Source organism: Crinia signifera, chromosome 5 (assembly GCF_055691185.1).
Source record: "Crinia signifera chromosome 5, ASM5569118v1, whole genome shotgun sequence".
Classification (NCBI taxonomy): Eukaryota; Metazoa; Chordata; class Amphibia; order Anura; family Myobatrachidae; genus Crinia; species Crinia signifera.
This window is the reverse complement of record NC_139221.1, coordinates 300,631,286-300,652,710: the sequence shown is the minus strand read 5'-3', so window position 1 is coordinate 300,652,710 and position 21,425 is coordinate 300,631,286. Positions and strand designations below refer to the sequence as shown.

Here is a 21,425-nt window from a genome sequence, read left to right as displayed (position 1 = left end):
CAGTGCAGTAACTTCTAATTTATTAACAGGGAAAGTAACCTTCAAATCCCTTTTCTTGTCCAAATAGGCTACTGATATAAATATAGGTACCAAAGAACATGTATACCATAAAAGCGTTTTATTACAAAGGGGAAAGAAATATATAAAACATCCAGTAGGAAAATAGTAGGTAGCACAGTGCTTAAAATCTGTCCACACAGGAAGTCCAATTAGTTAGGTAGGTAAACTTAATGCATTTCTTCTATTCAGTCAGACATCATCAAGGGAATAACCCCTTATATATTTATAATAGAATTTATAGAAAATATAGTGTATGCAAAAAAAAAAAAAGAATAATGTGGTGGTGGGCTCCGTTGGCTGCAAGTTGTTGGATCAGGGTTGGGTCTGCATCATCAGAGATGTGTCGCCATTACTTCGGAAAAGGGTCATTATTGTTTGACATGTTGATGATTACACGCTGTATTTAAACTCATTTTTGAATAAATCTGTGTGTTCCCTGAGGAAAGTCTCAATAGGGAGAGACTGAAACATTGGAGCTCAACTGACTACCAGTCACAATTTATTGCTGATGGAAAGTCCTACGAGTGTCGCCCCTGAACATTTGGCTATTCAAGCATTTTAGATCTTGGGTGGGCACCTAGGCAAGGCAATATATATTTATGAGATGGAGTGCTTGTCAACTGAATATGTATAGATAGATAGATATAAAGATATACTGTATATGGATATACAATATGTAATGTGAAGGATACTGAGCTTTCAATTTCTTCAAGATTAATGGTCATCAAGCTCCATTTGAGCGTCTGCTTATTTTTTGTGCATGTGTATATGTATATATATATATATATATATATATATTTGTATACATACTGTACAGATAGATAGATAGATAGAGAGATATAGGGGGTATTCAATGTCAGGGGTACGGCTGTCGAGCAAGCTCAACAGCCGTGCCCCTGTCCCGTTCTTGCTTTGCTCGACTTGAGCTTGGCGGTAGGGATTAAATGTCCCGGCCGCCCATCGGCGAGAAAGGAGCGTGGCCACGAGTTGAGGGTGTAAATAGACGTGCCCCGGCCGGGAGCTCGCCTTTTTCCGGCTTTTCTCGGCAGAATGAGCCCGACAGCTTGTGATGTTGGGCTCGTTCTGCCGAGAACCCCTGCTCAATGCTGTCGGGGAAGACAGCATTGAATAGGGCCCCGCAGCCATCTCCCCCGTCGTGAGATGGCTGCAGTAGCACGCCAAACATTGAATACCCCCCATAGATGGAGAGAGATAGAGATACAGCCAAAATAAAAAGTTTAAATTCACAATATAAATAAAATTAACAATGTTTCTAAGTGACATCTTCACATTCAAATGACAAATTATTTAAAATTAACATGTTTTGGAAAACCAGACCCACAGATTAACTTGAGAAATAATTTTAACTTTTCTGTGCAATTTTGTAGTTAGATCAATTATTCTTTATTTTACTAAAAATAATTGCATTTTCATCATAATAAATTCACATCATATACCTTATCAAATGGACAATCAAGAACTACAATAAACGGAAATTCATAAAATCGTAAAACTAGATTACCATGGATTAAACTATAAATTGTCTTTGTAAAAAAAAAAAAATCCAAAAGTAGTGAAAAAAAAACCTAACAAAGTAACAAAATCTAATCTTCAATATGTACTCTATTATGCGAGTAAATTTTATTCTAGCAAATATTAATGAGGGAGACTAGGCCCAGAATGGTGATGAAAATCTTGCCCTTGGAACAATGGATGTATTATTGGATGCAGATGTATTGTAGGGTGCATTCCTGTGTTGGAATGTGGAGCGAAGAGTGCTGGGATAAGGGTGGCATGTGGGAGAGCTTGAATAGTCAGGTGGGCAGGGTGAATGGCTGTTGCCGAAACTAAATGCAGTGGATGCGCCATCGGATGGCCAATGAGCGATGCAGATGTTGGAAAGAGCGTTGGTGTTAATGATGAAGAAAGGGTGATAGGCGAAAACTGTGACTGGGGGAAAGTATTTAAATGCGGCAATGGAAAGTGATTGACATGGGAATGCATGGAAGCTGTCACAGCATATCGCTGCATGAGAGCATGGTGGATGGTGGTGATAGGCGGATGTTGTTGGACTGAGATGGGCTGAATAGTTTGTGCACTTGAGAAGACAGCTGATCCATTGGTGGGTAGCGCTTTAAAATGCTTTGTCAACCGCTGCTTCTGCATATGCTGCTGTGCCTGAATTTGCAATAGTTTATACTTGTCTACTTCTTCTGGTGAGAATGTGATAGGTTGTTGTGCAAGAGGAGGCGAAGTGGACTTATGGTGGAACCTTCGACTATTGTCTGTTTTTCTAAAATCCTGCATAGTACTGTCATAAAAGCATTTTATATTTCCTTCCATGGGGTTTAATTTCATATTTACATCAGGCCATCCCAGTCTTATTTGTTCTTCTTTGGTCTCTGGAGAGTTGGTTTCACCTAAAGGTCTTAGATGGTGCAACGCACATGGGAAGTTAAGGTGTCCTGGGCCAGGGCTTTGCATAAAAGGTTGCACTTCACCAATGAATTGTCTTGGTGGTCCTTCGACTGGAATCTCAGTTCTGCATTCTTTATCTATATGAATTATATCTTTATATGGACAGTTATCAGGAGTTGTGGTAACACTGACTTTAGAGTCTTCTGAAACTTTGGATTTGCAACTGCTGATACTGGTTTTGAACACGTGGTTGATATGATAAAAGTCTACATTTTCTCTACCTTTTACAGTATCATGCAATGACAGAGCTGCTTTTTCATGATCATTAGGAGGACATTTGATAGCGCAATAATTCTGAGATAGTTTATTACAATTCAAAATACCATATTCCTTAGTACCATGGTCATGCTCTGTTGTCTTTGTGGCCTGTTCAGTCTCATCAACTAGGTCTTCTGAAGAGCTGTTCCTACAACTTCCGGAGAGAGGCACAAGGTCCTGATGATGAAACTCATGTGATGACTCGTTTTCATTGCTGTTAGTAAAACTTTCTGTTGTATGTGGACTTCTAGGAATTTCTTTTTCAGGGGAAGCACTCGATTGGTTGATTCCTGATTTCACATTTGCCGAGCTTTCAATGCTGTTTTCTTGCATGGTAAGTAATCGTTCAACAACAGAATCTGCTCCCAAGTCATCTTGTTTTTTCCGAAACCAATGTTTGTTCCTGGCATGTTTGCGACAAAGACGACATTCTAAATACTCTTGTTTTGAACTCTCGCTAAAAGTTTTGTGCTTTTGATGTTTGCATTTACATTTTGACTGTTTATCATCTTCTGAAGTGTCAGTATCAGAAGACATAGCGCTGTTGTGCTTTGCTGGTATGGGGCAGTCACCTTTCGGAGTGTCATTGTGAGTTGGTGTTCTGCTACGTATGTCTTCATGTCTGCAAGTTAAACCACTGCTCATTGAATAGCTAGAAGAGGACCTCTGTGATAGCAATGTTTTCTGGGATATGTCAGAGTTTGTATCACTTTCTGAGTCTTTACTACCATCACCATTATCCCAAGAGCAACTACTTTCAAAGCGACTATGGTCTTTGCTTTCTTTAAACTTGTTCGAGCTGTACCCCCTGTCCTTAAAAACCGTCTGGTCCTCTAGTAGAAACCTCTTTCTTTTCAACTCCTCTTTGGAATTTGCCGCTTCCTTAATCCGGCTATGATCTGGAGTTTTACTTCTCTTGGACTGGTCATGAGTAGACCTTTTGCGTTTTCTCGAATGGTGCCTGGACCTAGCAATGCGGTTCCTTGAATAACTGCAATGGTTGGAAACCTGAGGTCTATTATCATGCAAATGACTGGACTTGGTTTTGTATATGTAATTGTCATAAGATTCCATTTCTCTTTCTGACATTCCATCCAGGTTTATTCTGTCTTTCTTTGGCTCTGAAGAATGACTCTCTGTCTCAGTCTCCGCTTCTCTGTCCGTCTTGGCACTTGAGGCTTTATTCTTGCGTCCGTTTTTAGGTGATTCACTGCCTTCACAATTCTTCGTGTCTGTTTCGCATGTCTTTCCGTTGTTGCCTTTTTTAGAACATTTAAAATCGAAATATAATGGATTGCAGGTGTAGGATATTGAAGGCTGAGTTTTAGTATACAAAAGAAGTTCTGTGGGCCACTGAAGGATAGTATTGCCATCTTTGCTTAAAACGCTAAGAAAAGACAGTGTTTTGGATGGAGCAGCGGCATTTGCAGATTCGCCTAATGAGTGTTCTGCGCAGTCACTGGGGTTTTGAACATGATCATTAGATGCCTCTGAATTTCCTTCATCTGAATTTACGCTTAACATCTCTTTACCATGTTTTTGTGAGAGTAAGTGGGTTAAATGCTCGACTAATATTGCATCTGCAACTGTGTGCTTGTTGGAACTAGTCTCTTGCATACAGCTTTGGGACTGGCAATGGACCTCCACTGGAGTCTCAGAAGAAAACTCAGTCTCTACAGAAACATTTGCTTCTTTTTGACTCAGCTGATCTAGGCAATTGTTGTCTGGAGACGGCATTTCAGCTGTTATGTTTGATTGGCCAATTTTGCTATGTTCCTTTGTGTTATCTTGACTGCTTCTGTCATCTTTAAACTTCTCCACATTTGCAGGCATACTGTCTGGCAGCGAAACGTCTGTTTCATCTTGTTGAGACAGCGCAGTGTTTTCCGTTACATTTTCATTTACGTGTGCATAGTGTCTAAAGCTTACAGACATTTGCTTGGCTTTGTGGTGAAGGAATTTGCTGCATTCATTTACTTCCTCCATGCTCTCATTGAAAACTGATGCTGAAGAATCCAGCTTTAGTAACGCTTTCTTAGAAAAGCAGAAAGAGACGCTTGCCCTGTTGGTGACATTGCTGCTGTTTGAGAGCGGTACCTGCAGTTGAGTCTGATTTTCAACAAAACAGCAGCTGCTGTCATTCAGTACCTCCCTGTTCAATAAAACGTCTTGTTTGTTCTTGTCGCCACCATCGCCGCTGCCGCTGGTGATGGCTTCTCCTTTGCATGTAACTGCACACCTTGAACTTGCAACTCTGTCATCTTCGTTTGTGAATGCATCTTCCTGTGGTCCTTTAAGTCTGGGAGCTTTAAATACTGGCCCCTCATCTGCAGCACTGGAACAAAGAAATACAGGAGTACATTAATGGCAAATATATATACAAAGGTTCATATGAATCTGACAGTTATTGCGCTACTTTTTAAAGTTGATTAGCTTAATTGCATTTTTTTTTACTTATATCCTTAATTGTTGGTTGGAAACACGTAGGATCAAAATGTAAGGCAATGCTCATTTCCAGAGTCTTTAAAGTGTAAATGAGATTTATGGCTCATTCACACTAAGATTTATCATCCACTTTACAAGAGGTGCAGTTAATATGCCCTGACCCTGTATCTCCACACAGCTACCAATAAACATAAATTTTAATGGTCACGGCCTCTCACTATTATCAAAATAGCATGTGCCTCAAATTACCTTGGCACCTGGATTGCTTTCTAAAGTTGTCCCAGCTCAATTGCCTATATGGTAGTGTAAATGGGGCAAAAAGCTGGAGTTTAGCAACAGCTACAGGCTTAGTATAATTGACAATGGAGAGACAGTAGGTGGCGCTGTATTTTTAAAAGAACAATGTATAGTCTCACATTGTTGTAATATTGCTAATAATATTGTTGTTTTATGAGGTTTCATTGTTTCACAATATTTAATCCAACAATATTTCCTGTGTGTCGCAACAATGGAATAGTGACCACAGGAACCAAATAATAATTGACAGTATGTTCTTTACAAATGGCAGAGGCAAAATGATTAAAAAAGAAAATGGTACTTGTGTAGTTTCATGGTGGCAGTTACATTGTCAGCATAGTGTCCCTGTCAGAATCAGCGTAGTGTTCCCGTGGCCAGCGCAGTCAGTGTAGTCAGCTTGTGTCTGTGACTACTGTGTGTACGTTCGCTCCCAACCGGATTACTTGACATGTATTCCGCTGCGCTTCAGGCTCGTTTTACATATCCCCGCGTAGAGCTCGCTGCGCTCGCCACACTTTATAAAATCAACTCCACACCAACGTGGATAGTGGGGGCATGAACAGGTCAGGAGGACGCGTACCGTGTACGCTCGCCACGCTTTAGGCTGACGTGGATTGTGGGGTTTGAAATGAAGGCATTTGCCAGTATGTAATATGGAGAACTGGCAAATGCGTCCTTTATTGTGCATGAGACGCACTTGCCGTCTCCTTGAAGCGGACATGGGCAGAGTTGCCGTACCCTGCCGCAGAAATTACTGTGACGCACGAGCATATGAGATGCTTGTGCGTCTCAGGCAGATGGAGCACCTCTCCGCCGGCACCTGCATGGGGATCTGGCGGTTACCGGCGCTGTGTGATAGACGCTCACTAGGCTTGCCAGGGACGCTAGGGACAGAGCTGCAGCTCGTGGGGACAGTACAGTGACTACGCTGCCTGACGGGGACACTACGCTAACTACGCTAGGCTGCCGTTGGGCTACGCTGACAGCGTAGCGTAGTCTGCCACCGGGAAACTACAAGTACTAAGAAAATTATATATATATATATATATATATATATATATATATATATATATATATATATATACGAAGAAGAATAAACGTGTCACTCCAGGGGTCTTTTTCCAAAGCTTTTATAGCATATAAGTAAATTAGTTACATGACAAGGTCAACGTTTCGATGCTCAGGGGCATCGTTGTCAAGACAGCATGTAACATGTATCAAACACAAAGGTATATGCACGGCGGCGGGCATATACCTTTGTGTTTGATACATGTTACATGCTGTCTTGACAACGATGCCCCTGAGCATCGAAACGTTGACCTTGTCATGTAACTAATTTACTTATATGCTATAAAAGCTTTGGAAAAAGACCCCTGGAGTGACACGTTTATTCTTCTTCGTATCCTACTCCTTCTCGTTGGCACCCGGGGCAATTTACCCTTTGGATACCTGAGTGCCGGTTCGTCTCTACGTTCTATATATATATATATATATATATATATATATATATATATATATATATACACAAGGGGTGTATATATAGCGCTAAATGTACTCAGTCCAGCAAAGAAAGCCTCTGATCACAGGGTATTTCCTACATATATATATATATATATATATATATATATATATATATATATATATATATATATATATATATATATATATATATATATATATGCAGGGAAAGCAGGATGCAACATGAAGGCATTAGTTACTATGCGACACCTGTAGACCCTCTCTTTGTATGGCAGCATTGTGTGAACTGCTCACAAACAACTATATGCCCATTGTACTTAAAATATGGTAGAAAACTATAAAATATATGGGTTAAAATGAAAGCATGATATAAAGAAGAGAAGCATCTGGCAAACTACCGATAAGCGCAAGCCAGGTAATTAATGGCATTACAAGGGTCACTATTATGAGCGTTTCTTGCTGATAAGTTGGTCTATATAAAGTGACTGACTTCTCGGTGATTATTGCCTGCTTAATTGCAGCTGTCAAGTTGTGTTTGCTTAGTTACTGTAGGAAATGTACACATCATTCTGAGAAGTATATTGCTGGCACTGTAATGTAATTATGATGCTATCAGTCGATACTTCTTCCATATGTACCTAAATATGTATTTATTTATCTCTGTACGGAACAGTCTTTTCAGTACTCTCCTTACACACCTATCAGGCACCTCTGTCTCTATACAGATGTGTTCACAATCATACACCCATCCTCATACACACGATCCGGCAAAAGCTAATGTGTAGCCTTTATCTGATGGCCCCCATACACTATGCGACTATGGGGAGATGTCGCATATATTGCCTCTTAAATTGCCCAGGATATATCAAATGCGATCCCTTTCCCCCCCTGCCGGGAGGGGGGCCAAGTCAGAGATCAATTGTGCAGCTGATTCTACCCCCAACTATGATCTGATGCGCACAGGACCGAGCATCGGTTCCAGTGGCAAACGCAGGATTTTCAGAAGGGGGTTTCCGGAGGGGCGGAGCAAAGCACGGAGATGGACACTTAGGTGACCCAGTATATGCCGGGTCAGTTAAAGTATTATATATATATACATACATACATACATACACATACAGGGGCGTCATCAGCAGTGTACACCCCTGGGCATAGCAATGTATTGGGGCCCCCTACCGATCCTCCAGCGGGGTGGGGGAAGCTTTGATGTCCTGCGGATGGTAGAGGGTATTATATCAACCGCTCAGCATATAGGGCCTTGATCAGTAATTTCCACTAATTACCCCTTTACTGCACAGATGGTGGGAGATGGGGTGGGAGAAGGGGGCATTGGGCTGAATGAAGGGGCCCTGATACATAACTTACAGGGTGGTAGAGGATGTTTAATATGCAGAGGAGGGGTGTATAGTGTAGTGGGCTTATTATTCATAATTTTCTGGTGGGAGGACAGCTTGCTTGACTGCAAATATCTCCAGTTCCCGGAAATAGATTTCCTAGATTTTAATGGAATTAAAAACTAGAGAATCCCACCTACCAAATGGTATTGGGGACTAGGGGATCAGATGTCAGGAGGCAGAGCAATCTGCCAACGAGTATATAAAACTACATACCAGGTGTGTGGAGCTGGAGCAGTAACCAGCTGCTGGAAGGCTGATATCACTGGTTCTGGGCACAGTAGAGACAAGCTTCTAGTGTCCACCAAAGGGGAAGAGTCCCAGCTTTTGGAATATATCCTCAGAAAAACTCTAAGTCAGAAAGAACCTGAAATATCTGACTGGAAATAACAATTAACAGGCTTGGATGGGGACCACTGCTTTGAAGTCAGATATCTTCGGTTCCCAATGGCCGATTTTTACAATGCTTATACCCATGGAAAGAAGGGGCCCTCAGCTTTCAGGAGGGGTTTCTGGGTACTCAGAAACCCCCCCTGCGTGTGCTACTGGGTTCGGACGTCAAACACCTCGGATTTGGCCTCGGGCCGATCCGTCGGAATTGGGTGAGAAGAGGCCGAATCAGACAAGTGAATGGGGCCCTTAATGCACACACATCAACTATGAAAAATACAGCATACAAACAACATATCAGGAATCCAGATCCACATATGTCAAAGAAATAGGGGTGTGGCCTCTGGGAAAGGGTGTGTGGCTTTGCGGGAATGACCTCGATCGCGAAGCCACACCCTCATTTTGCCATGCCCCCAGCCCCTCTGTTCTATTTCAAATGTGATGTTGCTATGGCCAACCAATCAGAATCTTCTTTTTATTTTTGTTAGCACCCTCTAGAACATAATAGATAGTATCTGATTGGTTGCCTATAGCAACATCCCATGTGAAATAGATCTCCCATCTTAGTAAATTTCCCCCTAAGTGTCAGAAACTGGTGCAGTCTTTATAGGAGGATACCCTATGCCTGGACCGTAACTAGGAGCACCGGGAGCTGGAGGGGTGGGGGGGCGCTGTCAGGTCCGGGGACAGCCAGCGGCGGTCCGGGGACAGCCAGTGGAGGTCCGGGGACAGGCAGCAGGGTTCCGGGTAGCCGCTGTAGCGGCAGCTTGACTCCGTCCGTCTCTCCTACTAGCGTGGCGGCGGGAAGCGCTGATGACTTTGAAAAGACTTGCCGGACGCTGATTGGCTGAATTCAGCCAATCAGCTTCTGGCAAGTCTTTTCAAAGTCATCAGCGCTTCCCGCCGCCGCGCTAGTAGGAGAGACGGATGGAGTCAAGCTGCCGCTACACAGCGGCTACACCAGTCCCCGGAACCACACTGACTGTCCCCGGACCCCCACTGGCTGCACACAGGAGGTATGCATGTTGTCAGTGTGGGGGGGGGGGTCTCCGGCGATGTTGTCAGCGGGGAGGGGGGGTCTCCGGCACCAGGGGCAAGGCGGTCATTTGCTTCCCCCCCCCCCCCCGGTCAGGGGAAGGGGCACCAGATGACTGGCTTGCCCCGGGCGCGGGAAACCCTAGTTTCGGCCCTGCCAACAGTTAATGTTTTCCAGTTCTCCTCACAGAATCACAAGTGAAGTAATTAGCTCCACCTGTGGATCTTTGAAAATGTGCACCTTTGCAGCAGCTAAGTTGTCTGGAAAATGTGAATTGTTGGTAGCTCTCGAGGACTGGAGTTGGCTACCACTGCCCTATGCGTTTCATACGTGTGGCTTCACACACTATGGCAGTGGCGGTTTTTACCTATGAGCTGCAGGGCTGCAGACCCCCCAGGTAAAATCTGCCACTGTAGTGAAGCCAGATGCAGCCTGTGAGACTGCACTGGCTTCACTGTGACTGGCAGTGACTTCCTATTGGAATTCCAAACTGCCAGTCACCAAGGCAGTCCCATTGGGAGGTGTTCCCTCCCTCCGCGACACCTTGCTACGTGCTGCCGTGCAAAGATGGCGAGTGCGCATGCGCAGTACCTATATCGGTACTGCGCACGCGCTGGTCTCGGTGCCTGTCATTTGTATTGTACAAGCACCGGGACCATAGATCCTTCTATGGGATGTTGCCGAAGCAGCCCATAAAAGCTGGCCGCATGTGTAGTACATATGTTTGTACTGCGCATGTACCAGTCCCGGCACCTGTCATCAAAGCCCAGGTGTTGGGTACCCAGGAGAGAAGGCAGCGGCGGCTATAGCTGTGGCGACAGGTGGAGGGTGGTGCCTGAATCGTGGTACCCCCGCTGCGGCCAGAGGCAGCCCTCCTCCCCCAATCAGGTACGAGCTGCCACTGCACTATGGGGAAATATAATTGCTTATTACATATCCTTTGCTGTGCACATAAGGGCTTTTTGGTACCATACTGTAAGTTATAGAATAGATGTTTATTATAGATCCCAACATCAGGACTATGATCGGTTAGGTTACTCAGCAGCAGGCTCAGAGTTTCCAGCACAGGCGCAAGCAATCACTTTGCAAACGTCCAATGTCCACAGTAAAGGTAAAGATCATGGAAAACCAAAGGCAGCCAAAAAGTGCTGAGCGCAATGGGCCCATTTAGCGTTGCAATTGCATTCTATAGACGGGTCTAGGGATTTTCAGCGCTGCGCATGCTCTGTAGCAAATCGCAATGCATCTATGGGTGGCTCCCAGCTGAATGCATCTCTGTTATATCTCTACTTGTGGTTGAATGGGCAGACATGAGTGGCGTTTACAATGAATGCTGTTACAGTCCCCCCCACCCCCATTTGCAGTGCTGTGCTAGCCCCCCCCCCCCCACACACACACACACACACATCCCCACCACCTCCCCACCACTCACATTTATAGTGCTGTGCTAGCTGGGTGTGGTATGGCGGTCCGACCATTGGAATCCCGACTGCCGGTGCTCCAACGGGGGGGGGGGGGGGACACACACAAAAATGCCCCTTGCGTGCTCGGTGGCTCGATTCGCTTGCCACAGGTTCTATTCTCCCTCTATGGGGATTGTGGACCCCCACAAGGGAGAATAGCCCCTGTCAGTCGGAATCCTGTTTGTCGGGCATTTAAACAGTCAGGATTCTGATGTCTGAGTACTGACCATTGGAATCCCGAGTGTCGGGTAGTCATCTGGCACCCGTGCTAGCTCCCCACCCCACCACTCATATTTACAGTGCTGTGATGTGCCAGCCCCCCCACACCCCTCACATTTACAGTGCTGGTGCCAGTGCCCCCATACCCCTCACATTTACAGTGCTGTGACATGGGTAACAGTACATTACATTACAGTGACTGAACATCCCTGGATGGGTATATGAGTACGGCACACAGAAGAATAGTTACAATACAGGGAAAGGAGGAGCAGAAGCAGCAATAGACTACTAGAGCAGACAGCAAAAAAGATGCGGTAAGCACATTCCTGAAAATCAGACACTAGAAAGTACAGCAGAGGGGTTAACACAGAGTAAGAGCAAAGTGACTTTGGCAAGGACAGCAGAGTGGTGCTACATTCTAAGCTGTGGTCAATGGCAAGTGTGTGTTAAATATGGCATGGTAATATTTCTGTTATACTCCGTTCCCTGCCGCCCCCCTATATGTGTTGAGTAGCTACAGCATTTCTGAATGCGGCTTTAATTGCAAAGCATATATAGAGCTAAATCATGTTATGTCACTTAGTCTGTATGGAAATTACTTGTGACATAACTTAATTATCCCATAAGTGCAAAAAATAACTAAATGTAAAAACATTGCAATCAAGCAGCATTGTCTTATAGAGCTTCCAGCAGCATCGCATTCAAAGGCTGCTCATTGAACGTCTCACCCGTCTGGCTGCTTGCGGAGCTCGGCGAGCTGATGAAGCCGTTTGAGTGCTTTCTCCTGCTTTTTTTCATCTTTCCATGACTTTGAAGCCACATTTCGAGCAAATTCTCTTTGTTTTAGTTCTTTTAATCTCTAAGGGAGAGAAAAAAACATACATATAACATTTTGTTAGCTCTATACTGTTCCTGCCTTATTCAGGCGTGGATTATTACGCCTCTATTAACAATGTTACATTCATTAAATGGGAACATCTAATCTATCTCATTACGGGGTTTATTTACTAAGCCTTGGAGAATGATAAAGCAGACGGAGATAAAGGGGGTTGTTCTGGTGGATTCGCAAGGCTCCGAGTCCACCAAACCCAGCCGTGCAAATGGTTGGCTGGCAGCACCCATTTGCATGATTCAACATGGGTTGAGGACTGGTGTTAAGGGGCACATACACCTGCAGCGCATCGAAGCAGTCCCCCGCTCCCCTGCCTGCTGCTTCGGTGGATCGGGGATATTAAAAATGCATAAAAATTCCCATTTCCTGAACCAGGCTGGGATTGCGGAATCAGGGTTATTTTTTACATGCTAAATGTCCCTGATGTGATCAGCGCATCCGTTTGGCATAACAGTAGTGCCAGCGGGTTGGGGGATCGAAACAGTAGATTTATGGGCACCTTCACTTCATTGCATCTTCTGAGTACTGACAGGCATTTGGATCTGGCAACAAGTGATGTTACAAGCATGATATTGTTATTTTATTATTATTATTATTATTATTATTATTATTATTATTAATATTACCACCACAGTAAATCAGTTGGCACTGTATTATTAAACATGAGAAAACATTTTTGAATATCACCTTCTTTACTTCCAAGCAAATCCAATCAAGGAGCTGAAATTCTGAAATTTCCGAAAATCCTCTACGAAATTATACTTTATATAATATATATATATATATATATATATATATATATATATATATATATATATATATATATATATATATATATATATATATATCTGGTTTGTATTTCCCTTTGAGAGGAAAAGAAATCTGCACACCACAATGCAAAAAACGTTTTCAAAACATTTATGAAAAAAGCTCTGAGTGAGAGGTCAATAACACATGGCAATGTATTGCATAAAAAAGAGCTGGGGTACTTATCCAAACCGGGTAGATGACAAAGTGCCCGTGGATGCCCATGCTGGTCCCTTCACCATACTGGCTCAACAGGCTGTTTCGGTGGAACAACCACCTTCGTCAGGAGCACATCCACTACTGAATACAAGCCATCTATATAGGACAAGAAAGCCCGCCAAAACAAGCCAAACACAGCTCACCTGTATCATACACCTGAAGTTCGTTTACTGCACAGCGTCACGTAGCTGGATACTCATGGAACGCAAGCCCGGCGGACCGTGACACGCACGGACTTCCGCTTCCGGTATCGGCTAAGGTACACACTAACTAGAACTCCCGTCTGATAGCCACCACTAAGTGAGGGGAGAGAGCCCCAGCGCTAAGACAACACTCTGTCATCCACACGCTGCGCTCAATCTCCAGCGTGTGGATATTAAAAATAAACTGTATTCCATGCACTTTTAGATTGTGATTATGTACTAACATTTTGAAAAGCATGTACCATGTCTTTTCTTGTTAAGCATTTCAGAGCCACTGTTTCTGGACATGACAAGTTACCTACTGTCTTATTGCATTAACACACAGTGGCGACCATGGCCCCGTCTCTGCTTGGGGGTGGGGGGTAGGTCCTGCTCCCTCCTTATTTCTTTCAGGGAGCCAGGCAGTGGGGAAAGAGAGATGACAGGATGCTGCTGCAGTACAGCCTCTCTCCCAAGCTCAGAACACTCTGCTCAATGCTGTGTTCTGAGCTGGGGAGAGAGACACCTGCAGGGCCAGCCTGTCCTCTCTCTCCACTATGTGTGCATGTGCGAGGAGGAACCTGCACAAATTACACGTTTTTTTTTTTTTTCAAGAGGACCTGGCCCAGCCCCTACCGGAAGCCATGCCCCTGTCTGGTGGCCACGCCCCCTCCATTTTACCAGGGCTCGGCCTACCTGTCAGCGCCTTTGTCCACACAAGCTGGCAAATTGCAGACAGCTAGGTTTACAACTGGCCTTATTGTCTGTCACACAAATTTTTTCGTGTAAGGTCGCCTTATATTTGTACACGCAGTGGCGGAACTTGTGAGTGGTGGGCCCAGGTGCAAAAATAGAATTTGGGCCCCTCTCCTCCACTCCAACCCCAGTTCACACTATGCCACCGAGCAGTGAGTGTCAGCAGTAGGCCCTTTAGCCCTCAGGGCCCCAGAGCAATCCTGCACCAATGTTAGTTCTATCTCTGTGTACGCGTACCACGGTCACACAGGCAATCTCTCTCTGGTGCATATACTACAAATGAGTTGTGACCTATTTTTATTTGTTTTATAAAAAAAAAATAATGCGGAGCTGGAACATCCTTCATTAACATACAGACAAATATGTGGTCAAATATGTTTAAAAAACATAAAGAAGCAAAAACGTTAATGGTAAGTGATTTGTTGCAGCAGTATAGATATTCATGTTTAGAGGCGATCTGCTGCGTTTTGTTTCGGCATGTCAATTGAGAGTAAATTATATATAATTCCGCATGCCAGGCGTAGCTAAGCCTGAAGCATTGTTTCGGTAATATAATCAATTTGAAGAGATTTTCTTAAGAGACCTGCACTACACTGCAATGAAATATGTCTGACATTGTAATCGCACAATCATTAACAGACTAGGATAATACCCGCATCTTTTCATGATAGAAAACATCCCACCTTAAAAAGAACTCCCATTTTAATTTGAAAATTTACCTCACAGTCTGATACAGTATTACATTTCCAGAATGATGACGAGTAGGAAATCCAGATGGCTGACAGTGTCTAGTTCGACAGTTAATGGGTCCACATGCGCAAAATGTCAATACAAGCAAAAGGTCAACACGTAAAACGGTCGACACAAGATTTTTGGGGGGATTTTTTTGGCATATTTTGAACTTTTTAATACTTAATTATTCACGTGGACTCTGATTGGGAACGATAAAGTGTGCCGGCAAAGTGTGCCGAAGCCATGCGAGGAAACCCAGTACATTAACTGGGAATCCACATGCTGAGGTGTTAACAATGGCACCAAAAAAACTTGCAAAACTCAATCAACCCATCCAAAATGGCCGCCGCCTTGGAAGAGAGAGACACTAGTGGTTCGGCTGGACCTCTAGTGTCTGTCTCCTCCAAGGAGGTGGCCATTTTTTAAAGAGGCCGCCACCGCCAGAATATAAAAGTGGCCTGCTGCGGGTTGGATGCTGCCGATGTATGCTGAGAAGAGCGCGCTGTTAGCAACACCCTGGCAACGAGCATGCAAGTCCCCTTTGCAAAGAGTATGCAGTCAGTCCCCTTGAGAAAAAGCCTATAACTCCCCCCTGGCAATAAGCAGGTAAACCGCCTCCCTGGCAATGAACATGTACCTCCTTCTAGCAATGAGCATGTACCTCCTTCTAGCAATGAGCATGTAACTCCAATAGCAACGAGCATGTAACTTCCACCCTGGCAATGCCCCGTGGCAATGAGAATACCCTCCCCAACAAGAAGCATGTAACCGCTGGCAACAAGCATGTAGGTAAGCAATTACACTGCAAAACCAGGTTGATTTTGCCATGTAAATGATTGCCGCTTTAAAAAAAATGGAAAAACTCTATCAAAATCTATCACTGATTCTCACACCCTACGACATGTGGCCCATGGTGTGCAATAAACATATAGGAAATATGGGGTGAAATTTAATAGGATGAGAGATTCTGAAAGTAAGAGATTTGGTAAGAAAGCGCCGGTTTTGCTGTGTAAATGATTGCCGCTTTAAAAACCTGGAGATTTCTTACCAAATCTCTCCCTTTCAGAATCTCTCATCCTATTAAATGTCACCCCATATGATATCTAAATTTCATGTCTGGTAAACAGGATTTAATTTTACTTAAAATTGATTCTGTAAAACAAACAAGCCGATACCAATGTATACTACAGTGTTATTTTTTAAACTGCCTTGCTGAAGAACCTTGAGAAAGATAATGGTTGGATAAGTTAAAACACGGTTGTAAAGGATGTTTATTAAACAATTAATTGGTGTGTCATGGAGCAAATCTGCTGACTTAAAGGAATGTGTTCACGCTGTCTATTCTAAAGTGCTTCAATATAATAGACGTTTAAAAATAAGGATAATTTCAGTACCATGCTGGATTTATTCTAGTGGACATTATTGACTGAAATTAAGATTTAGGGGGGTATTCAATGGGTGTCGTGCTCCCGCAGCCATCTCCCGACGGGGGAGATGGCTGCGGGGCCCTATTCAATGCTGTCTTCCCCGACAGCATTGAACAGGGGTTCTGCGCAGAACGAGCCCGACATCACAAGCTGTCGGGCTCGTTCTGCTGAGAAAAGCCAGAAATAGGCGAGCTCCCGGCCGGAGCTCGTCTATTTCCGTCCTCAACTCGCGGCCACGCCCCTTTCTAGCCGCTCGGCGGCCGGGACATTGAATCCCGATCGCCGAGCTTCAGTCGTGACAAGCGAGAACGGGAATAGGGGCACGGCTGTCGAGCTTGCTCGACAGCCGTGCCCCTGACATTGGGGGTTATTCTAGTTCATTCTTTCTGACAAAATCCTTCTTAGATGGACAAAACCATGTGCACTGCGGGTGGGGCAGATGTAACTTGTGCAGAGAGAATTAGATTTGGGTGGGGTTTTTCTTCAAAGTGAGATCTATATTGCAGTGTAAAATAAAGCAGTCAGTATTTTCCCTGCACAGAAACAAAATAACTCACCCAAATCTAATTCTATCTGCACATGTTACATCTGCCCCCCTGCAGTGCACATGGTTTTGTCCATCTAAGAAGGATTTTGTCAGAAAGAATGAACTAGAATAAACCCCATTGAATACCCCTCTTAGTCATCCAGGCAAGTTGTTCAGTGCCCGCTGGCACTATATCAGTGATTTGGCAATCCAAATGTCACCATCCTTATTTTTTTGGTCTACAGTATTAAACGATGCTACTGCTATGTATAATCAGCCACTAATTTGGTCTTCTCTTCATCTTCATTCGTGTGTATGGTAATATTGCAATCAATAGGATCCAACACTTATTATCGTTTACATTATGTCACCTGTTTTAAAAAAGGAGGATTTTTTATGCCAATACTTATGAAGTCTAAAGCTGGCCATCACTTGTCCGATTTGGACACAGTTTGACATTCCATCCAATGTGTAGTCCCATGCGCATTGGTGGTTCGGAGTTGGAGGTCAGACCTGCTGCATATCCAACCTCCGCCTTAGACTCCCTTCCGGCAACAGAGCCCTTTAATATGATTAAGCGAGTAATAGGATTACTCTGCTAATCCCCTACTGTATTGTTCCATGTATTGTATTGCAGCTGAGAACAATAGGCCTTGGCTCACCATGGCTCGCCATGGCTATCCATGAGGATGGCTCCATCTGTATTAGAAAGACTTCCTATTCCAAGGAATCAACCAAGAGGAGATTTTAGGGAAGGCTCTTGAGACCCATAGTGCCTATTTATGAGCCCCAAGTCCCATCCATGGTGAAATAATTAGTACCACCAGTGGATCTTTTAAAAAAATATATGTCACCATGGGGTAGATGTTTGATGCAGTGATTAGGGAGGAGAAGTGAGCCAGAGGAAAAGCGGCCCATGTCAACCAATCAGCTGCTCTGTATAATTTTATATTATGCAAATTATAGATGTTACTTAAGTGCTGATTGGTTGCCATGAGCCACTTCTCCCCTGGCTCACTTCTCCCTTATCACTGCTTCATACATCTCCCCCCTAAGTCATTAATACATACTGCAAGTGGTCGTTGAAGCACTGAGCATGAAATACATGTGTCGTTAAGTTTTTAAGTTGATATAACAATGATATAAAGTGATATTGCACTCCTCTATGTAGCTACTGTAAATAACAGTGCCGCGGAAAGCAAAAATGATAATATTACAATACAATATCCCCTTTAAAAAATAAAGTCAATACGAAACGCAATAAAAGACCTCATCCCCATGACGGGTTTTGTCTTCTTAACGGTTTGCGATTTCTTATTAAAAATATTTGATCACGTATCTTGAATTCCTCGCCCATTGCAATGTAAAACAATTGTCTGCTTAACAATGGACCAACATTAACAACGATGAAATTAAGTGTCCCGTGGGTTTCAATTTATAAAAAAAAAGGTTAAATAGGCCATTTACATATTAATTAGCCTCCAGTCTTAAGAGCGCCAAATGCAATTTCATAGCATTTAACAGTTAATGACAGATTTGGCTTATCTAGCCTTTTAATTTAAAGGGAGCACTCAACATTATTTGTTACAGCTTTCATAAGTGCTAATGATTACAGGAATCTCATTACGGCAAACAACATGCTCTTCCCAATGAAGACATATAATAATTTATTTGCTCAGCGCTAAATTTTTTAACAAGGTTTGCAGCTATGTTTTGAGCAGCAGGTGTAAGTATTTCTCAGTAAAGCAGATTGGGCCCCATAGAATAGTGGGCTGAGTATATAAACTGTTGTATCAATTGACATTTAAATCTGGAATGTGACGCCTGCAGATACAAACAGTCACCAAGCTGTGTTCAGTGGCATTTCACAATCCAATTTTTTTCCCTTCTAATCTGGCATCACTTGAATGCGTATCATTGCTGTCTGTTGTAAGGGCTTCAGATTCTTCTGTATGCAGTTATTGGTTGCAAAACGGTTCTGTTCTAAGCTCCATAATGTAAGGATGTAGGGCAGTAGGGATGGTGTAATGGTTAGCATTATTGCCTCACAGCGCTGAGGTCATGGGTTCCATTCCCACCATGGCCCTAACTGTGCATAGTTTGTATATTTTCCCTGTGCTTGCGTGGGTTTCCTCTGGGTACTCCGGTTTCCTCCCACAATTCAAAAATATACTGGTAGGTTAATTTACTCCCAACAAAAATTAACCTTAGAATTCTGTGTGTGCGTGTACATGTGGTAGGGAATATAGATTGTAAGCTCTACTGGGGCAGGGACTGATGTAAATGTTCCAATATTCTCTGTAAACTGCTGTGGTATATGTGTGCGCTATATAAATAACTGGTAATAATAATCTATGGATTACAAACATGGCCATGGGCACATTTTAGGGGTGCAGTCTACAGGGACACAAGTTTCAGACATTTTTTTAAAATACCCCTACATATTAGTACGATTTGGCCACTTCCGATTACGACAGATTGGGCCGAAAAATCGGATGCAAAAAGGCAAATCGTATGTGTTCTGTCTCCGATTCCTGTTCGTATCATATCGGAGTCAGAGATCGGACGTACTGCATGTAAGACCTGTCGGTTCGGACAGCCTCCGGCAATGGTGAACGGGATCATATAAAATATACTGTATCGCATGTAAAAAGCTCCCGGGCGCTTCAAGAGGAGTTGCATAAGTGTATGGCCAGCTTAAGGAGTTGAGCACTTTAATATGTCAGCGGCACTGATGCATCATGGTCAGCATTGCTATGGTTCCAGTTAATAGATCAGCAGTTTCCAGCATTGAAGTTGATGCTCCGCTATAGTAAAATCCTGCATTGAGAATGAAGGTGCTCGCTGTGGATTTATGTGGCTGGTGTAGAATTTGCAGCAGAGCGAAAATGTCCAAAATCCTTTGTTACAGGCTCAGAATCAAATGATTTTTCCACTGGGCAGCAGTCATCGCAAGCTAGGAGTAGCCAGAGACGTACTCAGCGGCTGGGATGAATGCAGGCATATGCTGCCTGGTGCTGATGTCACAGGCTTTGGCACGCCTGCATTTTCCTTAACACTTCCATTAAGTGGCCGGTTACCAGCCCCAGACGTCTACTTCCTGTGATTCACCTGGCGAACGGCTAGCAAAGGAAAAGGTAGCAGCATTACTTCGCTGGCAGGCATCGCGCATGCATACTACGGGCCGGATTTATGCGCAGGGCATCGATGATCGGTTGCTGTACAAATTCTGATCTGAATCGGGCCCTATATACAGTATGGGGCATTTCTGTAATCTGAACCAATAATCAAGACAGCGTAATTATTAGAAATGTAATTAACTGAGGCCCTTTGTGAGATTCACAAAAAAGTACACAAGTCACGCCTGTAAAGAGTGTTTCAACGTTGGTTCAACAAAAGCAATTGGTTGTCATTATTGTGTTTATACCCAAGCAGCCATTAGTATTTATAGGGGTTTCATAAGCTGCGTTCTCTTGGTTTTTGGTTTGGTTACCAAAATGACAGACAAAAATGGCTACCCTGTTGCCAATAAGAGGATTTATGGGAGCTAGCCCAACCGGTAACCAATGAGAGCATGCAGTATATGAGACTAGAACAACCTTTAGCCAATTAACACATGCGAAGTATACTGTCTATATGCAATTAGAACAATAGAGTTGTAATGGGGCAAGTCCAATATGTAAGAGCATACAATAGATATTGCTCAGAAGGGCTTGTAGTGTGTATGGGGCTTTAATTTATGCTGCAAAATGATATGGTGATTACAGCTACAGTATAACATATTGTGAGATAATGTTGTCCACATTTTCTGCCGTGTAACAAATTAGCAATTCATCCAGGATCAACTCTAAGGAGCTGTTTCACACTCGTACGGATGGACTGTGAATTCGTAGCCTGACCGATTATCGAACGACTGCGCATGCTCGCTGTACTCTGTGTGCATGCAGGGCTGCCACTAGGATTTTTCCTGTCCGCCTCCCCCCCCCACCCTGAGCTGTCAGTGCGCTCCCGTACCCCCCCTCCCTTAACTTACCGCCAGACTCGGCAGGTCCCGAAGCACATGCTTCTTCAATGCAGTGACCAATTAAAATTGCAGCACCGGCTGATGAGCCAATCAGAGCTCGTGTACCGGCAGCTGCTCTGATTGGCTAACCGTAAACAAGCTCTGATTGGTTCAAAAGCCGATGCAGTATTTTCATTGGCCGCCGGCATCCTACATTGAAGAAGCACGTGGTTCGAGACCTGCTGAATGAGGACCGAGCGCAGCGCAGGCAGCATACAGCGGAGGGTTGCTGTGGGCAAAATTAGCTGCCCAGGCCCTTCCAGAGGCCAGGACCCGAGACAGCTGTACCCACAGCACCCCCC

General features: G+C 43.8%; 1 protein-coding gene across 1 annotated transcript in view; it reads right to left on the bottom strand.

Moving 5' to 3' along the window:
* Positions 1-54: 54 nt before the first annotated feature.
* Positions 55-21,425, bottom strand: part of ZNF804B (zinc finger protein 804B) — a 295,966-nt gene continuing 274,595 nt past the window's right edge. Inside the window, exons 3-4 of the mRNA XM_083189383.1 lie at positions 12,248-12,378; positions 55-5,131 (exon numbers count right to left, since the gene is read on the bottom strand). Of these exons, the coding sequence (XP_083045509.1) occupies positions 1,717-5,131; positions 12,248-12,378 (3,546 nt within the window). The 3' untranslated portion in view covers positions 55-1,716. The remainder of the gene's footprint in view (positions 5,132-12,247; positions 12,379-21,425) is intronic.